General features: G+C 41.5%; 1 protein-coding gene across 3 annotated transcripts in view; it reads left to right on the top strand.

Annotated features, from left to right (window-relative positions):
* Window positions 1-25874, top strand: part of ATF6 (activating transcription factor 6) — an 82004-nt gene that overhangs the window by 27177 nt on the left and 28953 nt on the right. For 2 of the 3 annotated variants that reach the window (XM_053391202.1, XM_053391204.1), the window contains 3 exons: window positions 589-688; window positions 3523-3587; window positions 4778-4892. In XM_053391202.1, coding sequence (XP_053247177.1) covers window positions 589-688; window positions 3523-3587; window positions 4778-4892 — 280 coding nt within the window. The remainder of the gene's footprint in view (window positions 1-588; window positions 689-3522; window positions 3588-4777; window positions 4893-25874) is intronic. The other variant, XM_053391203.1, reaches the window with a different exon arrangement.

Below are 25874 nucleotides of genomic sequence, written 5' to 3'. Positions count from 1 at the left end.
TCCATTCAAACCTCTGTGTCTTGTACCCCTAAGGATCCTTTCTTTCAAAGTTCTCTTTGGTGGCAATCACTTCGGCATGCAGAGTGTTGGAGTTTTCAGCCCTTTCTACACCTAAACATCTTTGTATTTTCCACAAGGATAAATCACACTGTCACTCTGAAGACAGACAACTCTGTAACCCCAATAAAGATACAGATCAAGATCCAAACCTCAAATCAATATTGCTATTACTCAATATTAGTTTTTGAATTTTCAGAATGTTTCCTTGTTCCGTTATTGTCTTATGGCTATTTCTCTGAGCTGCCCAGATCTGAAAACTGCAGATGTGGAAAAGCATGAAGCACCTGTGTTACTGAAAGTGTAACATTTTCCAATGGCTGAATTACTCATAAAACAACTGTGGTCAGTGAATTGGAATTATTGGAATTAACCCAGGTCATTATTGAGACTCTCTATATCAGTGTCAAAAACAGCTTTTTGTCTGACTTTTCAATATCTTTATCGGTTGTAGAGAGGTTTATAATGACCCTCCCTCCAGCATATGTTTGTTTCTCAATAAAAAGATAACTGTAGTATTGCCTTTTACAGGTTGAGGCATGAGCTGCGAGGCTGGGTTCATAGACATGAAGAAGAAAGGACAAAATCAAGGATGTTAAATAGTCAGCAGCAAAAAGCTCAGCCCATCCAGGTATGTTTATGCTGCTGCTTGTTACCTTGTGCAAGAAAGTGGTTGAGATGGCCAACAAAATGTAGGAATTATTGGGATCAGGAGCTGGACTGAGGAACAGAATGGAAGCTCCTCGGGAGTGGATTGGGCCCTGGTGCTTCCAGTTGCCTTCCCAAACAAACATATTATATTCAAACATTTTAGGCTTAATTTATGCTTTATTTATACGATGCAGTTGTCACTCCTGTAATCTGATTTGATGATACAGCAGTCATGATTAAATTTGTTACCTGCCCTTCACCAGTAGGTCTCAGGGCAGATTACACTATTTAAAATACATAATTTAAAATATTTAAGCCTATTACATTCACAGGAATTGGGTGGGTCCTGAAAGCACACATCTCAGGTGCCAAAGGCCAGGGTAAAGAGGCGCGTCTTCATTCTCTGAAAGCTGCATAGCGAAGAAATCAGACACATCTCTCTGGGGAGGGGGATTACAACAGAGAATGCCCTATCCTGGGCTGCCACTCTGAGGGAGATGGAACTACCAAGAAGGCCTCCTCTGCTGGTCATAATACCTGGGAGGCTCTGTAGGGTAGGAGGTGGCCTTTCAGATATTTGGGGCTTAAGTTATTTAGGGGTTTGAGCACTAACATGACCATCTTGAATTGGTCCTGGAAACGAACTGCCATCAATGCAGTTCTTTTAGAACAGCTGTAAAGGCAACCCCAGCCAGTAATCTGGCTGCTGCATTTTCAACTAGTTGAAGTTTCTGAGTCGTCTTCAAGGGCAGCGCCACGTGGACTGCACTGTGATAATCCAGTGTGGAAGTTACCAGAGCAAGGAGTACTGTGGCCAAGTCAGGATGATGTCTGAAGTTCTGCGTCATGTTGATTGCTTGGATTATATGCTATAGTTTCCCTGTAGCCCAAATAATTTGATACCAAAAAAAAAAAGTTTCAAGCATTAATTGTTTTAAAGGATTAGTTGTGTAAAGCACCCCTATGAATATTTCTGTGCACAAAGCGTTGTACCTTCAATGTTCCTAAAAGAAAACTGTGGTGATATCCATTAAAAACTGCTATTGGAGTGGGAGATCAAAGATGAGATGGTAAAGGCAACAATGACTAAATGGGCTATAGACATTGATTACAATATACAAAATGTCTGCTTGAGAGAAATTGGTGGGGGTGAGACCATGAATTTCTCTGTCTGGTATCTTATTAAGGAAAACTTACAAAAGTTGATGTACCAGTGGTACTTGAAACCCAGCAAATTGGTGAAAATGCACAGGAAATCATCTAATTTATGCTGGAAGTACCACGAGGTAGAAGGAACCCTGATGCACATGTGGCAGCCATGTAAATATGCTAGAGAGTATTGGGAAATGATCCATACAGAATAGTATACGCGAAAAAATGGAAAGAAAAAGAGATACCCACTAAAGAAATCTGGCAGAATAAATTGATAGAATATACAAAATTAGTAACTGTGACTGCAAAATTGAGAAACAAAGACAAGTTACAGATAAGAGAAGAGTGGAAAATAGTTTTGGAAAATATCTTAAGAGGATACAATGTTCAAACTAACCTACAAGTAGGAGTTGACATATGAGCAGCAGATAACATCATATAAAGGAAGACTTGGGATGCAAATGGGTAGAATATCAGGATATGCAGCCAATCAAGGTTTGCTTAGAATGTCTTGGAGAGATGAACTAGGAAGTGGCCCAGAGTGCCTTCCATCAGCTTCAGTTGGTAGCCCAGCCACACCCCTATCTGGACAGGGATAGCCTAACTACTGTTGTCTATGCTCTGGTAACCTCTAGGCTGGATTACTGCAATGCTTTATACATATGGCTGATTCTGAAGATGGCTTGGAAACTTCAGCTGGTGCAGAATTCAACGGCCAGGCAGCTCACCAGAGCAAGATGGTTTGAGCATATTGCACCGATCCTGGTCCGACTGCACTGGCCCAATTCAAAGTGCTGGCTTTGACCTATAAAGCCTTAAATGGCTCAGGAGTACAGTACCTCAAGGACTGCCTCTTTCCATATCAACCTACCCGGACCCTGAGATCATCTTCTGAGGCCCTTCTTTGTGTGCCTCCTCCTTGAGAGGTTCGGAGGGTGGCAACACAAGAACAGGCCTTCTCTGTAGTGGCTTCCTGTCTGTGGAATGCTGTCCCCAGGGAAGTTCGCCTGGCACCTTCATTATATACCTTTAGGCACCAGACAAAAACGTTCCTTTTTAACCAGGCCTTTGGTTGATTTAATTGACATCCTATGCCCTTTAAAGTTGGGCGGGGGGCTATTTGGTTCTTGTTTTTATTTTGATTATGTATTTTGTGGTTTTTATATTCTGATTTTGTTCTGTGAACTGCCCTTCGGGTATAGAGCGGTGTATAAATTCAAGAAATAAAATAGATAAAATAAGTCCTATGAAAAAGGATATATGAAAAAGGAAAAAGGATACTGTAGGGTGTTTGTATAAAAGCTGTCTAAATGCATAAAAGACAGAGCAAACTATGGTGATATCCAGCTAAGTCATACACAGAGTAGGCCCATTGAAATCAGTGCACTTAAGTTTATTGATTTCAATAGATGTACTCTGACTCAGTTGGATTATGACCCTGATAATTCTTACATCTATGTACCTGATTACTGAAGATGATTTTATATTTTATAGTATTTAATGAGCCAGAAAATTAACTGGGATTCCATGTTCATATATACAACCTCCACAGAAGTTTTTTAAAAATAGATTGGCCCATTGCATGCACACCGCAAAAAGATCACGTTCAGTTGAGTGAAGAGTAATTTCTCTCTGTGTAATCACACTGTCTCTCCACCCCAGAATGCTTCAGGAGAAAAATCGAATTCTGAGCTGATGGCTCTTCCATACACAGACAACAGTGTTGGGTGAGTGAAGATGGGATCTTCCTTTGTAATATTTTGATGGCATTACTCTTCCATTGGATGCAAGTTCTAACATTTTCCCTAGAGAAGAAAATTCCTTGGTCTCCCTTGCCCTAGTGCAGCAATAAAAAAAAAAAAATCCAAACTAAATCCTACTTGTAAAGGACCACTGAAACTTGAAATGATAGTTGTTTTGCTGCAGGCGTCCTGGCTGGCAAGACTGGCAGTTCCCCTCGAATTTAGCTTTCATCCATTGTCTTCTGAGAATCATTAAGAGAGGCTTCTTCTAATTGGGAGCTATCTGTTAGTTGATTTGTCCTCCACAATTTTTCCAACTCCTTTTTGCAGGAAATTAATATTGTGTCTATCACCATGAATTTGCAGGAGTGAATTTTATAAAACTGAGCATGTGTGTTTCAGATAGTATGTATGTATTTATTTATTTATTTATTTATTTATTTATTTATGGCATTTATATACTGCTTAATCATTAGCATTTGTAAGTGATATGCATAAAAATAAAAAATACAGAGAATAAAAAAATTCAGTGGAACCTCGGTTTTTTAATGTCTCCGTTGACAGACATTTCACAACCCGAACGCCGTAAACCCAGAAGTAAATGCACCTCGGAAGTCGAACTTCTGAGGCGGCTTCCATTTTGAATTTCCCTATTGTATTGAGGCTTCTGTATTGATTTTTGGTTTTGGAATATTTCGGAAGTTGAACGGATTACATTCAAAAACCAAGGTTCCACTGTAAAAATTATTCATGAAACCAGACAGAAACACTGCCTTCAAATGCCTTCTGCAATAAGAAAGTCTTTGTCATGTGCTGGGAGTTCAAGAAGGAAGTGCCTGTATAATCTCAATTGGGAGGGAATTCTACAGGCTTGAGCCTATGACCCTGAATGCCTGGCTTCTAGTAGTTATGAGTCATGCATCTGAGCCCTAACGGAGACTCCCTCAAAGACCTGAGTGATCAGGCAGAGATACAAGTTACCAGGTGATCCTTAAGATATCCTGGACTCAAATTGTTAAGGACCTTGTAAATTAATACAAGAACCTTAAACCTGGCCCAGTAACAAGCCACTACAAATTTTTAAGCACATTATTAAATAAGGTCCTGTGCTTCATTATAGTGTCCTGTGCATGCAATTCTTCTTCGCTCTAGCATTTTCTTCTCATGTATTTCAGCAGGAACTCGGGGAATGAGCTACAAGTTTATTATGCTTCTCCACAAAACTACCAAGATTTGTTTGAAGCAATTCACAGAAGGGGAGATACATTCTATGTGGTATCATTCCGTAGGGTAAGTGTGTTATGGTTCAATGCAGAACGTATAGAGGAATCCATTGCAAATTTGGAGGGTATAATGCCCCCCTCCAAGAAATCTTGATAATCATTTTAAGGGATGCCATCATTTCTAATCTCTTCCAAAAACTGCATCTCCTGTGGTTCTTCAGTGGGAAGAAGAGGCAGGGATCCATTTATATTATTTAGTCGTGATAGTGAAACTGTTTTATAGGCTTGTTTGGGAAGAATTAGGCTTTGGCTAAGCAGCAGAGGGTGAAATTTTCCCTCTTCCTATGGACCTCTTCACAATTAACAATTTTTCCAGGGGAAAAGAGGAGAACTGTGCCTTGTGGGGACAAGAAGATGCGAGCACATAAATTACCACATCCAGGCCTTTATATCAGAACAATTAGGCATGCACCCAGTTTTCCATTGCACAGATGGATCCCTGCTGTCCTGTCCATCAAGAAATCTGTAAAAGCTTTTTTTCTAATGAATAGACAGTGCAGTCCCAGGAAGAATAAACACAGCAATATTAAACTCCATTTTGTGCTAGTTCCGGTGTTCTTGAAAATACCTTTAGGCTTACTTCCATTCTAAGCAATGTTGACTAGTTGTCTGTGCTGGTGGCCTGGAGAGAGTGAGACAAGGCAGGAAGTCATCCTGTAAGCAGTGCATGTGCACCTCATAAATGAGTTGTTTAGACTGAAGAGTTAGGCTCAGGTCAAGAGTTTTATGGGTTCAGATGCAGCCTCATTGACTGACCTCTAAAGCTGCAGTATGACTGTCTGGTCGCCCCATCTGTCCCTCACTTCCCTCTGCAGCATGTGCAGAAACTGCCTTCTTGACTTTGGGACCCACTACTGGTCTCATCTGCACAATCTGCCAGAGCTTATCTTTGCATGCAGGGGAAATCCTTAACTTGCCAAGGGTTTGAGACCCATTGGCTACCCTCACCTGGCCAGTCAAATCCATTTCCCAGAGTGTTAGGGAAGGGGTTGTACCTCTGGTGGGTGACACATCATGCTCCTTCTATGATATTTTGTCCACCTTTGGTCCCCACCCTGCATTCAGCTCTCAGCTGTGGCTCCTAGCAGCTGTCAGCATGCAACAGTGGCCATACTCTGGGAAAAAAGGGGTAAAAGTGCATAAGAGTTAATTAAACCACATTCAAGTTGCATTGTGTGGTTACACCACTGCCTTCCAGCAGATGGCATAATTGCTTAACTGCTTTTAAGGCAATGGTTTTCAAATGCTCTACCCTTCTGACCTCATTTGGTCTGCAGATGAACCCTTGCATGTTTGCAGGAAACATTTCAGTGCAATGGCCAAGCCTATTGAACCTCACCACTACCTCACATGAATGATGCCCTCTCCATCCAGCTGTTGCCTATTGCAAAGAGAGTTCAGTAGTGATGAGAGATCTGTCTTCTAGAGAATCTTGTTCTCCATTACTGATCTCCTCATAACTGTATTCCAGTAAGTGTAGGTCCTGCAGTGTTTGTCTCTATAGCCACCACTTAATACCACCCATTAATAAGGCGGCGGATCCACCCCTGCTAACTGCCCCCATTAAATATAGTGCACCCACAATTTACCACAGATCATCTCGTGGGGGACTTGTGTGAGGGAAAACTTAATGATTGGAGTCTCAAGCAGAAAATAAACAAACAAGAAAAGTTTTATTAAACAAAAATGGTAGAAGTTAACTTGCTCACTTTAACTAACTCAGGCTTAAACACAACACTATAGGCGCAGCTCTTATTGAACTTTAGTTACTAAAAATCAGTTGTTGTGCTTCAGGTGGTAGATGTTCAGGTTTCTAGAACAGAGAGTAAAATGCTCAACTCAGTTTCTGTCACTGAGATATTACCATTGAATACTTTCAACACGACGCCGTTTCCTTCACAGCTTCTCCTCCGTTGCCCACTCTCTTAGCCATCCCACCCCGGAGGTCTTCTAAATGAGGGTCCCCTTCAACCCCTGGGACTGGGCTGGGAGTCTTCTGGACCTAGAAGAACTCTCCCCTCCTGGCTAGACGGACACCCAGGGAGGCTGTCATCCCCCCAGGATCTCCCTCTCCCGGCTCAGACTCAGCCCTCTCAAGACACTCCTGTCCGTATTCCTTTCCCAGACTGTCAACCCGGTCTCCCTATCCTCTCGCTATGGATAGTCTCCTCAGGGTGCATGTTTCACTTCACTCAGAACCAGTTCTCCTTATCTCACTCCCAATCAAACCCTGTTTCCTAACCTGAACCTTTGCACCTTCTCAAAAACAAACCCTATCTCTCATCTTAAATCCAGCCCTATCTAACACTCTCTCTCAGAAACGGCCCCCTTTATTCCTCCCCCCAAAGTGCTGTTCCACCCTCCTCTGTGGCTAGTTGACTCTGTAGCTCTGGTGGGAGTTGAGGGGGGCTGGCTCACCAGACGTCGGCTCTGCTAGGCTGGCTCTGCTGTCCGTTACACCCTCACTCTCTAATATGCATAGCTCGTTTCAATTTTTTTTTTAAAAAAAAGTTTGCCAAAACCATCTACACCTTTCTTTTTGCGGGGGGAGGGCGGCACAATTTGCATGCTTTCTTCTGACATTTATTTAAGAATTGGAATTAATATGACCTTGCTGCTGATGGAAGAATGTTGTATGTATGAACTTGATGGAAACTTAATTGGATTCTTGAAATGTAATTTAGAGTTTGATTAGAGATTGCATAAATGTTACTGCACAGCAACCCCCCAGAGTACCTACCCACTTCAGTAACATGAAAGTACCCCTCCCCTTTTCATCAGAAGACAGTTTGAAAACCATGGCTTTAAGGGATGCTTTAATTGAAGAAACTCCAGTCTTCCAGAGAGCATTGGAGCCTGCTTTGCTAAGCAGGAGTGTATGTGTGTGTGCTTAAGCAAACACAACTTGGGTGAGAGAGACATTAATCTGGTCTCACCTTAGTCAAACTCCACCTGTGTCTTCCAACATTATTAGCTCATATGGGTAGAACAGGAACATACATTTTTGCTAAAATCAGCATGGAATAGCATGAAGGGATTGAGGTAGCAGAATGCATATGGAGCAGACTGGAGACAATTTGATCTAAGGGGACAGTAGGAAAAGAAGTGGCAGAGTGTGAAGTAATGGGTCCCATGGTTGATATTGTTTACCTCCAGGAGCTTCAAAGACTTCCCTTCACTGAAATCTTCCTTAGAAAAACAGTCCAGGCAAAATGGGTGTAAAAATGAGCTAATAGTTTGCTATGCAGATTATGTTTCCTTCAGAACTAGACACTGATCAGGACTTTCCAATGTTGCCTAAAATGTTATACAAGCCCATCCAAAGTCAGGAGTTTGGACCCCTTAGACATTCTCCCATTCGTTAGATGCCTTGTAACTTAAGAGTCTTTTTTTTTTTTTAACATGAACTAATTTTGTTCAGTGCACAGAATGGATATTACTAAGAACAGCAGTTGCTGGTATTTTTGGAGCTTCTCTATGTTTTGGCCTAGCTCTTAAAGAGGATATCAGCCCACAACATATAAATGTTCCTTTCTATCAAAAATAAGAGAACAAGCACCCCCCCCCCAAAAATAATAATTCCATGAACAATCTTGCCAGCAAATGTGAACGCTAGGTGAGAATCTTCCCCTGATGACCAATATTCTATGTGGTGGGATTTTATTTCTTATGATAGAGCCTTCAGTGATGCAAGTCTCCGCTTTCAGTGCAAGTAGTAGTACAGCCCAGACAGTTTTATGCCCTCCTTGAGAACTAGGCTGTTGTGCCAATGGGTAGTTGCTCCATTTGATCTCTATATAATTCAGAGCCAGCCACCTAACGGTATGAACTTCCTGGTTATGGATCATGTGTGCATTGGCTTAGCTGGGTCATTTTATTTTTAAAATTGCAATAAAAGATGCTATGTTAAAGTATGAAATAGTTATCTTTATCTCTTAGAACTTATAAATATGTTTTTTCCTTAGGAATGAAAATGGGGCAAACCTTCTCCCACAATCTTGATTGAATTATTTGTTAGTGCTGTCAGGGCTCGAATCTGAGTCACCAATTGGCTATCTCTGCTGTGGATACTGGCAGTCAGTCAACACTGCCACCACCTCTGCAGTTCCTTACCTGGTGAATTTTGGGCTTTTGATTCAATACACCTCTACTCTAGCCACACACTTGTCAGGTACCTCAGGGCTCGGTCCTCTCCCCCATGCTCTTCAACATCTATATGAAGCTGCTGGGAGAAATCCTCAGGGTTTGGGGTGGGTGTTCATTAGTAGCAGATGATAGTCAGCCCTACCTCTCATTTCAGTCGGAACCACTTAAAACAGTGAATGTTCCTGTGTGAGTGTCTGGAAGCAAATGGAGGATGGATGGCGGCTAATAGATTGAGGTTGGATCCCAACAATTCAGAAGTATTGTTTCTAAGGAACAGAGAACAGGCAGGTGTTGGGGACTCCCTGGTCCTGAATGGAGCAACTGTGCCCCTGGAGCACAGCCTGAGTGTCATTTTGGACTCAAACTGTCCATGGAGTTACAGGTTAATTCTGTGCCCAGAGCGGCTGTCTACCAGCTCCATCTGGTATGCTGGCTGAGACCCTAATTGCCTGCGCACTGTCTTGCCAGAGTGGGGCGTGCTCTGGTTATCTTCTGCTTGGACTACTACAATGCACTCTACATGGGGCTACATTTGAAGGTGACTCAGAAACTACAACTAATCCAGAATGCGGCAGCTAGACTGGTAACTGAGAACAGCTGCCGAGATCATATAGCATTGGCTCCCAGTATGTTTCCGAGCACAATTCAAAGTGTTGGTGTTGACCTTTAAAGCCCTAAATAGTATACCTGAAGGAGCGTCTCCACCCCCATTGTTCAGCCTTGGCACTGAGGTCCAGTTCTGAGGGCCTTCTGGCAGTTCCCTCACTGTGAGAAGTGAAGTTACAGGGAACCAGGCAGAGGGCCTTCTTGGTGGTGGTGCCCACCCTGTGGAATGCCCTCCAATCAGATGTCATGGAGATGAGTAATAATATATCTTTAGGAGACATCTGAAGGTAGCCCTCTATAGGGAAGCTTTTTAAGGTTTGTTGTTGTGGGTTAGTTGTTTAGTCGTGTCGGACTCTTCGTGACCCCATGGATCAGAGCACGCCAGGCACTCCTGTCTTCCACTGCCTCCTGCAGCTTGGTCAAATTTTTAAGGTTAATGTTTTACTATGTTTTTATATAAGCTGGAAGCCACCCAGAATGGCTGGGGCAACCCAGTCAGATGGGCGGGAAATAAATAAATAAATAAATAGATGTGCGCAAGCAGTGTGCTGATGTCTGCTGTTCAGAATCTGGCTTGTCCTGTTGTCTGAACCTAGGCACATGCTTTATTTCCTCCAAATAAACCACAAGAAGTAACTGCAGTTTCTTTTTGCTTAAGGGAGAATGTTTTCCTTGAGCCCAAATAAAATGATGCATTCTACGTTCAGAGTCAAGTCGGTCCAGTCCACCCACATGTTCCAGTACAGGGTGGTCCAGTGTCTCATACCGTGGGCCGCAAGAGTACTTTGACACAGAACTGGCGGGCCACACACTGCCTTGTTGTGTGGTGGGTGGAGGAGCAAGGACAAAATTTGACACCTCCTGCCAAGCTAGATAAGTAAGGCACCAGGCTTTGGGAAGAAAGTGCCAGGCTCTGGCAGGGTCCTAGAGCCCTTTCATCTTTCCAAAGCTGGAAAATGCTAAATAGGCTTTGGGAAGGAGGAAGGAGAACTCTAGGGCCCTGTCAGAACCCTCATGCCTCCCTCCCAAACCTTGTTTATCCAACTTTGGGCAGGCAGCAGGAGGGCTGCAGTTGGGGGGAAATCAGATATTTTTGAGGGCTTGTCCTAGTAGTTCTGCCCCTCCCCGCGTCCTATACCATCTTGTTTTACAGCTTTCTACTTTCTGGAAGAAAGTCACCCTGTATGCAGTGACTGTTATTCTAAGCATACAATTGGGCTTAAAAAGTGTTAAAATTCAAAGTCTAAGAAGAAAAGAGGAATGGTAATTTTGAGTTTGCAGGGCAGAAAATGTTTTTAAGAAACTTGGCATTTTTAGTCATTCAGAATTGTTTGAAAAAAAGCCATTGTATTTAATAAAACATTTCTGAGAACCCTCTGGAACTTCATAGCAAGGATTGCTCTTTTTTAAAAAAGTATTGGATATTGGCAAACTTGAATGATCTGGCAAGGTTGACTTATGGCATTCTCTCATCGGCAGATAATGTAGAAGAAATATTATATTTTATGTGCAAAGTTACAAAAAGCAGTTGGCATTCAGTGGAGCCAAACAAGTATGTTTCTTCCTGTCTAATTCATAGTCTCTCTCTTACTCCAGAAACAGTTGGGCCTATGTTTTTTTTTTTTCTTTTGCAGATGAAAAGCAGGCAGCTCCAATGCTATGTGGCACATATTTTTGCTCTGCTGACATCAGAGCATGATCTGAGGAAATAATTTCATATTCATATGAATTTCCTCCCCTCCTAACCGATTGTCCTAGAATAGATGCAACACAAGCAGGGACACAGTCACTGTCAGATGCTGCTGCAAGTCCTGCCTCCTTAGGAATATTCCTAAACAAGTCTTAGACCTCCTTTTATGGAAATATAACCTATGTGCTTGTTCCTTGTATCCTGCCCAGTTCCTTAGCAAAAAGTAAAACTCCTGCCTTTTGTTCTGGCTGATGATTAGCACTAGGCACAAATTTTACATTCTTAAACTTATTGAATAACATAACATTTTTAATTGTATAGACCTTTTCTGCCTTACAGTTATGATAGCTGTCTCCATCCCAATGTAGCTTTAGATTCACCACCATAAAACATTAGCCAACAGGCCTGCTAGTTGCTGAAACATAATGCCTAGTCGCCTAGTTTTAAACAGGTAACGATAATGCTTGCCAACATCTGTGACTGGGTAAAAGTGTAGATGGGGTGTGCATTTGGTTGGGACCTGGGGTAATTCCTGACTGATGTGCAGTTTTCCTTTTCACATTTTGGGGTGGGGAGTTTAATCAATCTTGTACGTTTACATCCTGCCATGTTCCATCCATGCTAGTGAGTGTGGAGCAGGCTTTGTTTTAGCAGCATGTTATAAAACAATTTTAAAGCATGTTATCAAACAGTTTTAAAAATCTGTGTTAAAATATATTTTTGTTCAAACCCTATTGTATGAATGTATGTTTGAAAAAATGGTTGGAAATTGTTTTAGATAAATTAAAATATTAACTAGATATAGTTATATCCAAATAGCCAAATAAGTAGTTATAGATGCAATTGAATATTTAGATATGAAACCAAACAAAAAAGCGGCCTTCATGTTTGTGGATGCAGAGAAAGCATTCGATAACGTATCATGGAAATTCGTGGGGAAAATTATAGACCAGATGGATATGGGAGAACAAATTACAAGAGGGATAAAGGCAATTTACAAAGGGCAAAAAGCAAACTTGATAATTAATAATGACATGACAGAATTCTTTTAATATAGAAAAAGGGACTAGGCAGGGATGCTCACTATCTCCTTTATTATTCATTCTAATTTTGGAAATACTTAATCATGACATTTGAAGTGATCAGGAAATAAAAGGGATAACTTTAGGTAACAAATCATGCAAATTAAGGGCATTTGCGGATGGTTTAATTTTAGTGATTGAGAACCCAGAAGAGAGTATCATTAAAATCCTTGAAAAAATGCCAGATTTCAGCAAAGTTTCAGGTTTTAAACTTAATAAAGAGAAAACGAAATTAATGGTTAAAAATATGGGAGATCAGGAGAAAAAGGAACTACAAGAAAAAACAGATCTACAAATTGTAAAAAAAGTTAAATATTTAGCAATTCAGGTGACAATGAAAAATATAAATCACTTTGAAAATAATTACAACAAAATTTGGAAGGAGATAAAAAGAGATACGGAAATTTGGGCAAGATTGAAACTGACACTATGGGGTAGAATTTCAGCAATAAAAATAAATTATTGATCCTTTTTCAAATGGTCCCCATAATAGGGGAAATTGATTGTTTTAATAAATGGAAAATGGACTTAACAAAATTTATCTGGCAGGGTAAAAAGCTGTATATTAAATATAAGTTATTAACAGATAAATTGGAACAGGAGGTTTTGCTCTTCTGGATTTAAGAATTTATTATGAAGCCGCATGCTTTTGCTGGATTAAGGAGTGGATTATGCTAGACAACACAGGCATTTGAAATCTAGAGGGTTGGAATAATAGATACGGCTGGCATGCATATTTAGTTTACAACAAACAAAGTTGCGGTTCATAAAGAGTTCTTAAATCATACAATCAGGAATTCACTATATAAAGTTTGGACAAGGTACCAAAAGTTGTTAAGAGCCCAAAACACCATGATGGTTATCACTCTTGGAAGTAATCTCAGTCAAAAAGAAAACTATGGGGAGAAATGGGGCAACATATAGGCAACTTTTAAAAGAAGAGCAGGGCCAACTCAAGCCCTATGTGTGGAAAAAAGATTTCTGCATTGCAGGGGGTTGGACTAGATGATCCTCGGGGTCCCTTCCAGCTATACAGTTCTATGGGTCAGAGTCCTCAAATGAGGAAAGATTATGAGCATTTGTAAAACTAGCTGTAGTGTGTGGATTTTCATATTAATTTCATATTGAACAAAGAAAGGGAATTTGTAGGTGCAGTGCTTAAGAGGTCAAAGTGTAATACTTAAGCAGAAATTGGTTTGTTTTATTGTTCTGTGCTTTTCAGTTGAAATCTGTTCCAGGGGGAGATCAGATTATATAATTTAGATTTCTAGGGCCATTAATGCTAAAGACATAAAGCAATTGTTCTCAAGTGCCTGGGAGTTTGTTCCAGAAATCAATTTTCCAAGGTGCAGAATATGTCTGCGAGACATATTTAGATATTTTTAAAAGTACAAAATCAGAGATTAGTTTCATCATGAAGGGAAATGATTTCTCAAAGATCTTCTATTCTGCTTAACATACTGGTCATCTTCCTCAATGCCTCATGAATTTTCAACCCTCAGATTCATAATTCCTTGTTGTTCTAGTTCTGTAGAAGTGGCAGGAAATAGAGTAGCTGAAAGAATCTCTGTAGCAGAGAACTTCAAGATGGAGTTGGGGCTGGATTAAGTTTACAGTGGTATCTCGGTTTAAGAACAGTCCTGTTTAAGAACGATTCGGTTTACGAACTCCGCAAAACCAGAAATAGTGTCCTGGTTTGCAAACTTTACCTCGGTCTAAGAACGGAATCCAAATGGTGGAAGGGCACAGGTGGCAGGAAGCCTCATTAGGGAAAGCACATCTTGGTTTAAGAATGGTTTCGGTTTAAGAACGGGCTTCCGGAACAGATTAAGTTCGTAAACCGAGGTACCACTGTAGTGAGTACTATCTCTAATGACTTCATATAATTATTCCATGCTTTTTAACGTGTGTTAGTGTGGCTGCAGTCCAATGCATTTTGATGAAAGCTGCAAAGACAGGAGGGGAGAGGTGTGAATCAGGGATGCCACCACGTTGTATCTTGATTTACAGCTGATGAGCGCACTCCGGTCAGATTTAACAGAATCTTCTTTTAGGTTCTGGCACCCCAGAAGGCAGGAATGGAGGCCTTGAGCATATTTCAGCTTTTCACATGCATTCTGATACTTGTGCTGTCATCAGTTTTGAAAGCTTTTAGTTGTGCATAAAAGCATGTTCAGTTTTCTAAGCAGTGGTTGCCAGCATGTCGGTACTGGTGGGGCTGCATTGCTGCCCTGCCCTGAGCTACCTGCTGCCTTCACCACCCCCTCAGTAACTGGCAGTGGCGTGTAGCCCACCCACCCACCCACCCTACCATGCCAGCCTCTGCTATTCCTAAGAACCTGCAATCCAGACATAATGGAGGGTTGTGGGCTCAAGTGCCACCTTTCTACTGCTCTGTACCTATAAAATGAGAATAAGGGTGGCACAGGGGGGATTTTTACCCTGTTTCACCCACCTTCCCCCATCAAAAATACTGTTTGATAACTCCAATACAACCTTAATTCTGGCTCTGAGTATGGTTGACGATACTGAAATGTATGGGCAGGAATAAATTGAAAAGCTGTTCACTTCTTCATTTTCCAAGCAAGCTCCTTAGAGATGTCTAATAATGTCATTTTTGATAAATGAAACTGGTACAATATGTACAGGAACTACTTTCTATAGACCTACAAAGAGAGAAAATGTTTATGAAGATTGTGCTGCTTCTCCAGCACTGTAAGATTTTCCTCCTTCGCCCCCACTGCAGTCATTTGGTGGGAATGCACCAGTATCCTTACATGACTTTACACGTTGACTGCATAAGTCGACAATTGTGTTTTTGACCATTTCCAGCTGCATTTTGTCTGGCTCCCTTGTGTGCAATTTGAAGTATTGATCTCACTAAGAAGATCATTGTACGTTGGTTAAGCACACTTAGCACCAGGCAAGCTGTAGGTTTCTCTTGCATACAGCTGATTTTTCTTTTAAGAGCTAATTCCATACAGATGAAGCCATTCCCCTCCCATGCAATTTGGAACCATGTGTTTTGCCAAGTCTACAATTACACAACAGACAGCATCTATAAAAATCCAGGTGCAGCAGTTAGGGGTGTGCCAATTTTCCTGTATCAGCAGATCACAGCACCTCCTGCTGGCTAAAAGAATAGATCTCCTTAATTACTGTATTTTTCTGTGTATAAGACGCCTGCATGTATAAGACAACCCCTATTTATTTGAACCCAAAATTTAAACATCAAAGAGAACAACTTTGAGCTTTTTGGGGGAGGTCACCCAAAGTTGTTGAGCTTTCTTGAGGGAAGTTGGCCAAAGTTAGGGTTGCCCAAACCCAAGGCCAGGCTGCCCACACCAGAGCCCAAGCTCACACCTCTGTGCATTCACCATCCATGTATAAGACAACCCCCCAAAATCACTGTCTTATACACGGAAAGATACGGCATAGAGCTTTTCTCATGCATGCAATCTGCATTGAAATCAGTTCGGAAGCTCTTTGTTGTGCTTAAGTGTAGATGTCCAAAAGTATTTTCAGTTTTGTAGGATGCTATGTAATCCAGGCAGGATAGAATATTGGGGACTTAAATCTGGGGTTACTGTCACTCTTTTCCTGTGGATAAAAGTTCTGTCCCTGTAAAATTAAAATATAGCATAAGGATACCACAAAACTTGTGAAGCAAAACACATTTTTATAAAGAATGTGCCTTTGGTAGGTCTGCCTCTTAAGCTGATGTGTGGTAGATTGACCCAAGAAAAACAGAAGTGCTATATTCTGTTTCAGATATAATTCTGTGTGATCTGAAAGCTTTCATATAAGCCCAACAAAATATTGTATTAGTTTTTCATACTCCTTGACACCAACATCTCTCATACATGGAGCACAGAGCAGTTTCAGTAAAACAGGTGTTGCTTCTTCTCATGTGTGGTTCATTGATGTGGCTTCCAGCCACAGCCCCATAACCTCTCCTCCCCCCATTCCAATAAATGTTATAGGCTGCACCATGGCAAGAGATTGAGGAACAGTTGACAATGACAAGATCAAAAACCACCTATAAAATAGTACCAAAATTTTAAACAATGCTCTGGAATTATGCCAGGAATGCCAACAAGGAAAATCCAAGAGGAAGATCTTATTTATCCCCATTATCAACTGCAGCTTCTGCAGTGAAAAATAGCTCTGTGAAATATGCATTCCTGTGTCTACCCTTAGATTGACCTCCATAAGGTCCACAGCAGTCAGCATCATGTGAATGGGTTCAAAAGCTGAATTTGCCTTTTCTTCTGTAGTGGTTAAGTTCTGGAGCTCTTTGGGGTAAGGTTACCAGACGTCCTTGTTTCCTGGGGACAGTCCCCCAATTTACAAATCAGTCCCCTGGCAAAATCCATCTATTTAGTAGGAAGTTGAAAAGTGTCCCCGGATTCATTGGAAAAAATCTGGTAACCTTACTTTGGGGTGCTCTGTGGAACACCTGGGTGCTTTGGTGCTGTGGGTGCCTGAGATCACACTGCCTGTTCCCAGTTGGCAGCTGGTTGTGGCATAACCAATACCCCCCCAAAAAAAAGTTTATGAAAGCAAGGCTGCTTCCTTTTGACTTAAGTGCGTGTGGCTGGGTAGGGATGAAAGAGAAGGGAGCAAGAACGTTTCTGCAGGTGCTGTGCTTTGTTTCTGGCACATTGAGATGGAACTGGGAGGCTGATCTACTCCTGGGATATAATTGGAGAACTTGGAGTCAAAACAACCACGGCATCTTGAACAGCTGCCTCTTCTTCAAATGAGAACAGGAAGGACTTCTGTTTTATTTCATGTATCTTTCTTTTGAAAATTGGACAACTGCATGAAAAAACAAAACCAATTTGTTCTTGCCTCCCTCTGCTTTGAATCTGGGATTTAGCAGATGAGAGAAGGCATTCCCAGCAGTTTTCATGGAAGTTGGCCAAGCATTTAGCTATGTGATGGAAGTGGGTGGTGTCAGCACCCAGGAACTGGATATTACTGGCTGGGGCACCTTTTAAATCTCTCTCTGCTTCTGCTGCTGTGCCTGTCCCAACCTCTTGTTTGTTGTGGCTGCCACTTGTCCTCAGCCCTGCTCCAGGAATGACAGAAAGGGTGATGTGTGTGAGTTGTGCTTCCTTAGTGCTCTCCTGGTGCTGGAGAGCAGGACTGATGCCAGAGATACAGGAGAATGAAGAGTACAGGAACTTCTTGCTGGTGTCTTGAAGTGCTTGCTGGGGGTCGGGGATGACACTGGCAGAGTTTACCTCACAATTCTTGCATACCCACATACAGCTTGTTTTAAGGCATACCTCTTTAATATTAAAACATTTGAAAGTGTTTCTTGGGAAAGATGAAATGTGTAAAGAGAGAGCCCCTATTTGTCCAGTAAAACTTTCTCTTGCTTTTAAATTGTTTTACTCTTCTGTTCCTTCCACATCAGCATCAAGTTATTAGTCTATATCTTCAAGGCCCTCCACCCCATTCCAGGGATACAAAGAGTACACGTTGCTTTCTCTTTTCAATTATTCAATTTTTGTGAGACATGTTTGCTTCTGTATGTTGACATGACTTTGTGTAACCTGAAATTCATTGGTTTACAACTTTTTTATCCTGAGTGATAAAGTTTCTGGGTGGCTTGCATAGATAGATAGATAGATAGATAGATAGATAGATAGATAGTCAGACAATTGTAAAATAGACATTAAAATCTAAAACAGAATAATACAGCAGCAGAATAAAACCAGTGACGGGGAATAAGAATTGTACTTTTTTTTAAAAAAAAAGCATTAAACATTTTTTTGAGGAATAAAGAGATCTTCACCTGTCCTGGAAAAATCTTAAGGTAGGTGCCAGGTGGGCTCTCTGGGAAGAACATTCCACAATCAGGCTCCTTCCTCCAATTCTACCCCCCCATCCCCCCTGCTTGCTCCTTCTGTACCCTCAAACACTTTCTGTTGTTTTTACGGGCCTTCTGCCATACTGTTCCTTTTTTGTCCTCTTGCCCTCTCCACCCCCCACCCTGGAGATTGGAAAAGCTTCTGTATATCTGCCTTTCAAACCAACTGCTGCTGCTCCCTTCTCTCCCACACCACTTTTCTGGGGCACAGTAACCTTGTGGTCCATGTTGTGTATTACTATTTATGATCCATGCTTGTGACTCTTCCATATTTTTTCAAGGCTAGAGGGTCTTAAAGATAGAGATTTGTGCCTGATGTGAAAGGTGAATCTGAATCCTGCACCACCATCCTTTGGAGCAGATTTTATGACCTGTTTCATGCTCAGTACAATCAGCTTCATGCTTGATTTGGTAGGCACACTTAACAGCACATGTAATGAGGTGTTTGTGAGTAGAACACATTTTATGGCTTTAATGGTTTTCTCAGCATTTTATGTGAACCAGCTCTGTGTCCCTTCTGTGTTTGGCAAATGCAAAACAAGCAATCATATCATGCTAAGTTTGCTTTGACACTAAAAGTTTGTTTATGCAATCAACTATTTAATGAAAAAGGATTTGAGGCCAGTGGGATTTTGAGTGTGGGTTGTAGCCAGACCACTGCGCAGACACTAGGTTTCCTAGGAATATTGCCCAAACTCCCTGCCAAGATATATAGGATGACCCATCCAACTTGGAGCTTAAGTCACTGTGGAGAGCTGGCTTGGTTGTGCTTGGCTGATTAGAAAAAGCAGCTATTGTCAGTCACCTTGTTTGCTTTCATTCCATTTTTGCCATCGGGATTGGTGGGAAAACAGAGTAAATTCCAGCTTCACTTGTCCAGCAGTTCTTGGAAAGAACTCTGTAAACATCCCAAGTGAGTAAGAGGCAACTAACTGCACCTCCCTTTCTGAGGGATGAGCCTCGACCTAAAATTGAATAGCTTTCTATTACTTAAAAAGTATAAGCTGCTTTTTCTGTACAAGGAAACCCGCAATGTGGCATACAGTAATTATAAAATAAAAGTACATTTTTTAAAAAACTCAAGAATTCACATGTTATTGGCAGCTAATTTTTGTTGCTGTTTCAGAGTTATCTCTTCATCTGAGCCCGAAACTCATGGACCTGAGACTTGTTTAACGTTCCGAATTGGTGGGATGAGGGAATCACATTTTTATAATGCTCTTTTGCATTAACCTGCCCCATCTCCCTGCAATTAGAATACCAGCACTATAAAGTGTGGGCTGGGCTAGAACCTTTCTTCCTGGCATAGTAGGGTTCCTTCCCACAAGGAACCATTAGAAAATTACATTCCTTACCTGCAGTCTGAAGTGGTGCATTCCATTCTGCTGCACGTGTAGACCTGGTCTTATAGCAAATCTGGGGTGGTATTCAACTGACTTTTTGCACTAGTGCAAGGATATTTCCCCCTCTGCTGCCCATGTATGCCCTCTGCCAACCCCAAATTTGCTATGGACGGTTAGTGGAGCCCCTATAACATATTTAGGAGGCACACATGGGTGGGAGAGGGGAAGCATGTTCTACTGCACAAGGAGAAACTCTTGTGCTGATGAAATGTACGCCTTAGCTCTCCATTGGATACAACTCCTGCACACTACAGAGAATCTGGTTTTAGAATTTGGACTATATTACTTTAAGAGTGCCACTGAAAGAAGTCTCAGGATTCTGTTTGTTTGTTTTGCAGTAAATTGGGACTTGTAATTTGCCTGTATCTGCTTATCCTTAGGGCACTGTGGTTGTAAAATTTCTAGTATGCGGCTCCAGGAAGAGTAATCAATCTTTGACATGAAATTTCTTTCTTTCTTTCTTTCTTTCTTTCTTTCTTTCTTTCTTTCTTTCTTTCTTTTGCATCTCCAAGGGAAAGAGTAATATTTCAGGTGGGAGCTGCCTCCGCCTTGGCTTAAGAAGTGTTGTGATTTGCTCTTGTATCCTGAGTTATCCAGCACAGATAGGCTCTTCAGTCTCCCACCATTAGATACTTATTGTTAGGCTGTACATCTGTTGGTCATGACCCTACAGCCTTCAGGCTTGGTTCCCTTAATCCTTAGTCTGAATCTCAGGAGACCTGGTAACCCTAATTTCAGGTTGAAGCTAGAGTGGTCAGTCTGGAACAATGCAGAGCATTTAGGGACTGATCCACATTCTAGTGGTTAGTCATGCCTTATAAAAACCTGTCTGGGACTGTAAGAAAATAGTCATCTGAAACATTACACCATTTTATTAACTGTGGAATTCAAATGTTTCTGTTAGAGTGCTTAAAATAAAAAGCCCATCTTGCTGTTCTTTCGTTCTGTTAGAAGCAAAAGCTATAAAAACAGATTGGGTAGATTAGCTGAGGTATTGGACCATAATCAACACTATAGAGAGTGGCCTCTGAAAAATAAATTAGGCAAATTGATTACTTTTGCTCTCTTTTGGACCATCTTGAAACTTTTTATAGAAATGCTGTTTATATTCTAAATTTTCTGACTTGAACTATCTTATTTAAATAATAATAATAATAATAATAATAATAATAATAATAATAATAATAATAATTTATTTATACCCCACCCATCTGGCTGAGTTTCCCCAGCCACTCTGGGCGGCTTCCAACAGAATATTAAAATACAATAGTCTATTAAACATTAAAAGCTTCCCTAAACAGGTCTGCCCTCAGATGTCTTCTAAAAATCTGGTAGTTGTTTTTCTCTTTGACATCTGGTCAGAGGGTGTTCCACAGGTCGGGTGCCACTACTGAGAAGGCCCTCTACCTGGTTCCCTATAACTTGGCTTCTCGCAGCAAGGGAACCGCCAGAAGACCCTCAGCACTGGACGCCGGTGTCCAGGCTGAACGATGGGGGTGGAGATGCTCCTTCAGGTATACTGGACTGAGGCCGTTTAGGGCTTTAAAGGTCAGCACCAACACTTCTGAATTGTGCTCGGAAACGTACTGGGAGCCAATGTAGGTCTTTCAAGACTGGTGTTATGTGGTCTCGGCAGCTGTTCCCAGTCACCAGTCTAGCTGCCGCATTCTGGATTAGTTGTAGTTTCTGAGTCACCTTCAAATGTAGCCCCATGTACGGCGCATTGCAGTAGTCTAAGCAGAAGATAACCAGAGCACGCCCCACTCTGGCAAGACAGTGTGCAGGCAAGTAGGGTCTCAGCTGGCATACGAGATGGAGCTGGTAGACAGCCACCCTGGGCACAGAATTTACCTGTGACTCCCTGGACAGTTGTGAGTCCAAAATGACACTCAGGCTGCGCACCTGGTCCTTCAAGGGCACAGTTGCTCCATTCAGGACCAGGGAGTCCCCCACACCTGCCTGTTCTCTGTTCCCTAGAAACAATACTTCTGAATTGTTGGGATCCAACCTCAAGTTGTTAGCCGCCATCCATCCTCCAACCGCCTCCAAACACTATTTAGAACTTAAAGAAACATCTTTGGCGAAGAATGCTAAAGATTCAGATCACAAAAGAAAATATAACAGGTTGTTCCATAGTCATTACTGTCTCACACTTTCCTTATAGGCTGCTCTCTTGGACTGGCAGCAGATCCTTGACTACAGTGGATGCTCGGGTTGCGAATGTGATCTGTGCAGGAGGCACGTTCACAACCCACAGCGCCACGTCTGCACACGTGGTGCTTCTGCGCATGCACAAAGTGTGTTTTAGAGCTTCTGCGCATGCGTGAGCACCGAAACCCGGAAGTAACCCGTTCCTTTACTTCTGGGTTTGGCGTGGTGCGCAACCTGAAAACACGCAACCTGAAGCACCTGTAACCCGAGGTATGACTGTACTTAGAAGTCTGTGGGTATAAGGTAGGCTTAAGAACACTTTATTAGGAGTGAGCTCTTCCTAAGAGCTGCAACTGTTTGGCCCAGCTTTTTATGTGACTGTGATACTCTGGTTTCTCTTCAGATCGTATAAATCTTTCGCCTTTTTTATGTGACTGTGAGTCTGTTTATAACCAAGCTATAGCTGAAATCTTGTGTTCTACTAATTGCTATAGCAAATAAGAATGAAACTTTGGATGGTACAGGGCAGTAATTATATCCATTTCTATTTTTCTTCCTTTTTGTCATTGTATTTTCAAACATATATTGAGACCCATTAAAGCCAGTGACTTGCATTAAAACAACAACAACCTAAGTTCCTTTAGGCTTCTAAGAGCTAGTGCCTTGAAGCCTGCTTTACATAATTTCATGTGACCTGGTGGTTGTGTTGCAGAGTGGATCAGATGAGTCTCCCAAGCAAAGATCTGGAGAAAATTCCCTGATCTGTGCTTGAGGGAATTGCCAGATTAACTGGCAGGAGGCCCAGAACAGATGGTTATAATAGTGTTTTCTCAGCAGCATCTATGGAACTGTATGTTTGTACAAATGGAACCAACCCACTCCTTGAAATAATTTCCCCCTCATATGCCTACCATCATCACACAAATACATCAATAGTAAAATTCTACAGCTATCGCCTGAACAAACTCAAAAAAGTCTACATGTTTTCTGCTGTTTGCTCTTAAGAACTGATGAGCTTAAAGCCAATCAGATCCACAGTGGCTTTATCTCGCCCTACATTAAGGCGCCTCCAGTGCCTCTTTTGAGGTTACTGATGCTGATTCATCAGACAAGGCATTTTGCCCACAAATACTTGTAGACTCTTTGCTACCAGAGCAGCATCACTGGACCTTTGTACAAAAAGAAGTCAAGTCTCCCTCATCTTGCTGCAAGAGCTTCTTTGCTGTGTTCTGATTTATAGTGACCTCGGAGAGAGGTGGTCTGTCACTTTTCACCTGCGAGTAGTCTGTAACATGATTTAGTTACATATTTAATTGAACAGCACCCAGAAGAAGTTTTCACATCTCTGAAGGTAGCTGGAATCATTAATCAGAAAACTTCAAAGTGTGTGACACTTATGACGATGAAAGGAAGCATAACACTTTAGTTGGCCACAGATCAGATGGTGCTTGTTTCCAGAAAACATTTGGTCTCTTCTATTGTTTCCAGTGAAACACATGGTGGAGCCTTCCATTTCTAGCATCGTCAGATCAATGTGCTTTCCCTTTGTATGTTGTTGTATTTTGGGTGGTCACCCAAGCATGTCAGGGGCACTCTGCAGTGATTATAAAAGATTAACCCATGGGGTGACAGTAGAGGGTGATTTACCATTGCTGTGGCATCTAGATTCTGTGTAGTGGTATTGCATGGAGACAACAGGGAGCCAAAAAAATGTCCAAGAAGAAAATTAAGATTTAAGGAAAGGGCCAGAAAGCAAAGCTTAAGGAAGTGTTTTAATTTGGCATGCGTGACCCTTTGCAGTAGTTCATGTGTTCCTACCCAAAGTGAGCTGCAGGGAAAAGTTTATGTTTCTGAGAGGGCCTCACTTAGAAGGCCCTCAGCTCAATCAAAGACATGAGGTTGGGATAACTTGCAAGGGAGGAGAAGAAATGCGCTTCGCACATTCCACAGCACCATGCAAGATTGTCTCTGTGTTTCAGGTCACCTTTTCCTGCTTCCCATGCCCCACCATGTTTGCCTTCCATTTCTCATGTAATGTGCCGCCACCACCACCTCTTCTCTCCTCCAATCTTAAGATGTTCTCTTTCCCTTCCTCTTCCCATGCTTAAGCATGCACTGTTTATGGCAAGACTTTTATGTACCACAAGTACAGTACTAGATTGCTCCACTGTTCCATTTCAGCTTATATGTTTGATTTCTACCTATATCTAGGTAGATACTAAACAGTCCAAAACAGCTGGGTAGAAGAAAAGGAAGATTACAGGTAGAACATGTACTAACTTTATACTTGCTGCAAATTCTCCAAATTCAGCAGGGCTCCGTTACCATTCCAAAGCAACACTTTCCACTAAGCAATAAATTTGGATATGAAACAAATTACTTTGCCCCCCTGTAACCTGCTGCAGTTTTACTGAACTCATTTTGCAAAGTCCATTCAGTAAGTGAAATTTGAGGGGGGAAATTTGGAAGAAATTACTTTTTACCCTGCTGTGTACATAATCTTAAAATGAAAAAAAAAAAATCTACTAAATAAGTATCCTTCCAGCAAAAAAACAGCAGAAGATATTGTGGAACCTTTAAAGATTTTATTATGACATACACTTTTGTGAACTAGGGTCCATTTCATTAGATCAGTCTGTAATTAAACCCCTGTGCTCAGTTGCTGCCAAAAGAAGGAAGAAACAACCCCAAGCTATTCATTGGCAATTTTAACACTTGAGATATAAATAACCAAAATGTGTTATTAGTAATAGTAGCAGATGTAGGAAGAGATTGAAATATGAACCTTAAAAGCCCACCATCTGCTATTTTCGTGTGATGTGTCAGCTATAGACTGAATAAATCACAACACTTTAGACACCAGAACAGACGACAGTATAGCTTTGAGCCAAAATTTACACTTTGATGAAATGACAATCTAAGGAGAAGTCTTAGGCCCGAGTGCTTGGCATGATGTCTGGAAAACTATCAGCTTGGAAAAATGAGATTGCCAAAGTTAGCCCCTGACTCCAGCAGTTTTATTTTTTTCAAGGCTATCTTCCTAATTCAGTGACCTCCTAAACCAGATGTTCTATATACATTCTAAACTCAACTCAATATGCTTCTTTAATCAAGCTGAGTATATAGAAAAAACTTCTTATGCAGTAACTGTGGAAAACCAAAGAATGAACACTCTTTTCAGGGGTAGGGAATGTGGGCTTTTTGGATGTTGTTGGACTCCCAATTCTCATTGACCCTGCAGTGTGGCCAGTGGTCAGAAATTATAGGAAGCCTCTGGAGGGCCATCTTCCACATCCTTGCTCTAGTTTCTTAAGCACAGCTACAGCTAGGAAGGGCACTGGATGCCTGGCTTGTGAAGAAGCACCACTAAGCAGGAAGCCCTATGGTGGTATTTACTTATTTTTTCCAGATTGGTACCCTCCGTTTTTATCAAATGAACCTTGGGGCTTTCTGAGACTGAATGATCCTTGGTTTATAATGTGGCTTTATCTAGCCAGCGTTTTTTTTACTTATACTGTGTTCAGATGGCTCTTCTTGCCTCTAAATTTATTTTTCAGCTGCCTCAAGAAAGCCAGATAGCTCTTAAGTTTCAAGCTTCTCTGCCATTAGAGAAGCCAGTTTTGATCATTTTGCTCCTGTCTTCATTGAACAGCATCCAAAAACAGGGCCGCCGCCATTGCTATTGCCAAAAGTTTTTGTAGTGTGGGTAAGAATCTTAAGTCGTTTGCCATAGCTATTCTTTAAACTGTAAGATCTTTGAACATCTGCCATAACAAAAAAGGCATCTTAGGGGAGTCATGACACTCTTAATACCAGGTTTGATTAAAAAACACTCAGTGTGCCCATCCCATCTTAATCCAAAGCAGTCCACTGCTGCTTGTTGACGTAAGCAAACCACTGGGCGTTCTGAGTAGAATTCCTATGTTGGGTTGTCTTGTGATTTATTACTGATCCTAACTCTTGAAAATGCAGTTTGCTATCTCTGGACTGTATGGGGAAATAGTGGTGTTTCAGAAGCTCCTTGGCTATG

This window comes from Podarcis raffonei, chromosome 6 (assembly GCF_027172205.1).
Source record: "Podarcis raffonei isolate rPodRaf1 chromosome 6, rPodRaf1.pri, whole genome shotgun sequence".
Taxonomy (NCBI): Eukaryota; Metazoa; Chordata; class Lepidosauria; order Squamata; family Lacertidae; genus Podarcis; species Podarcis raffonei.
The sequence above is the reverse complement of the archived record's forward strand: the minus strand, read 5'-3'. Positions and strand labels throughout refer to the sequence as shown.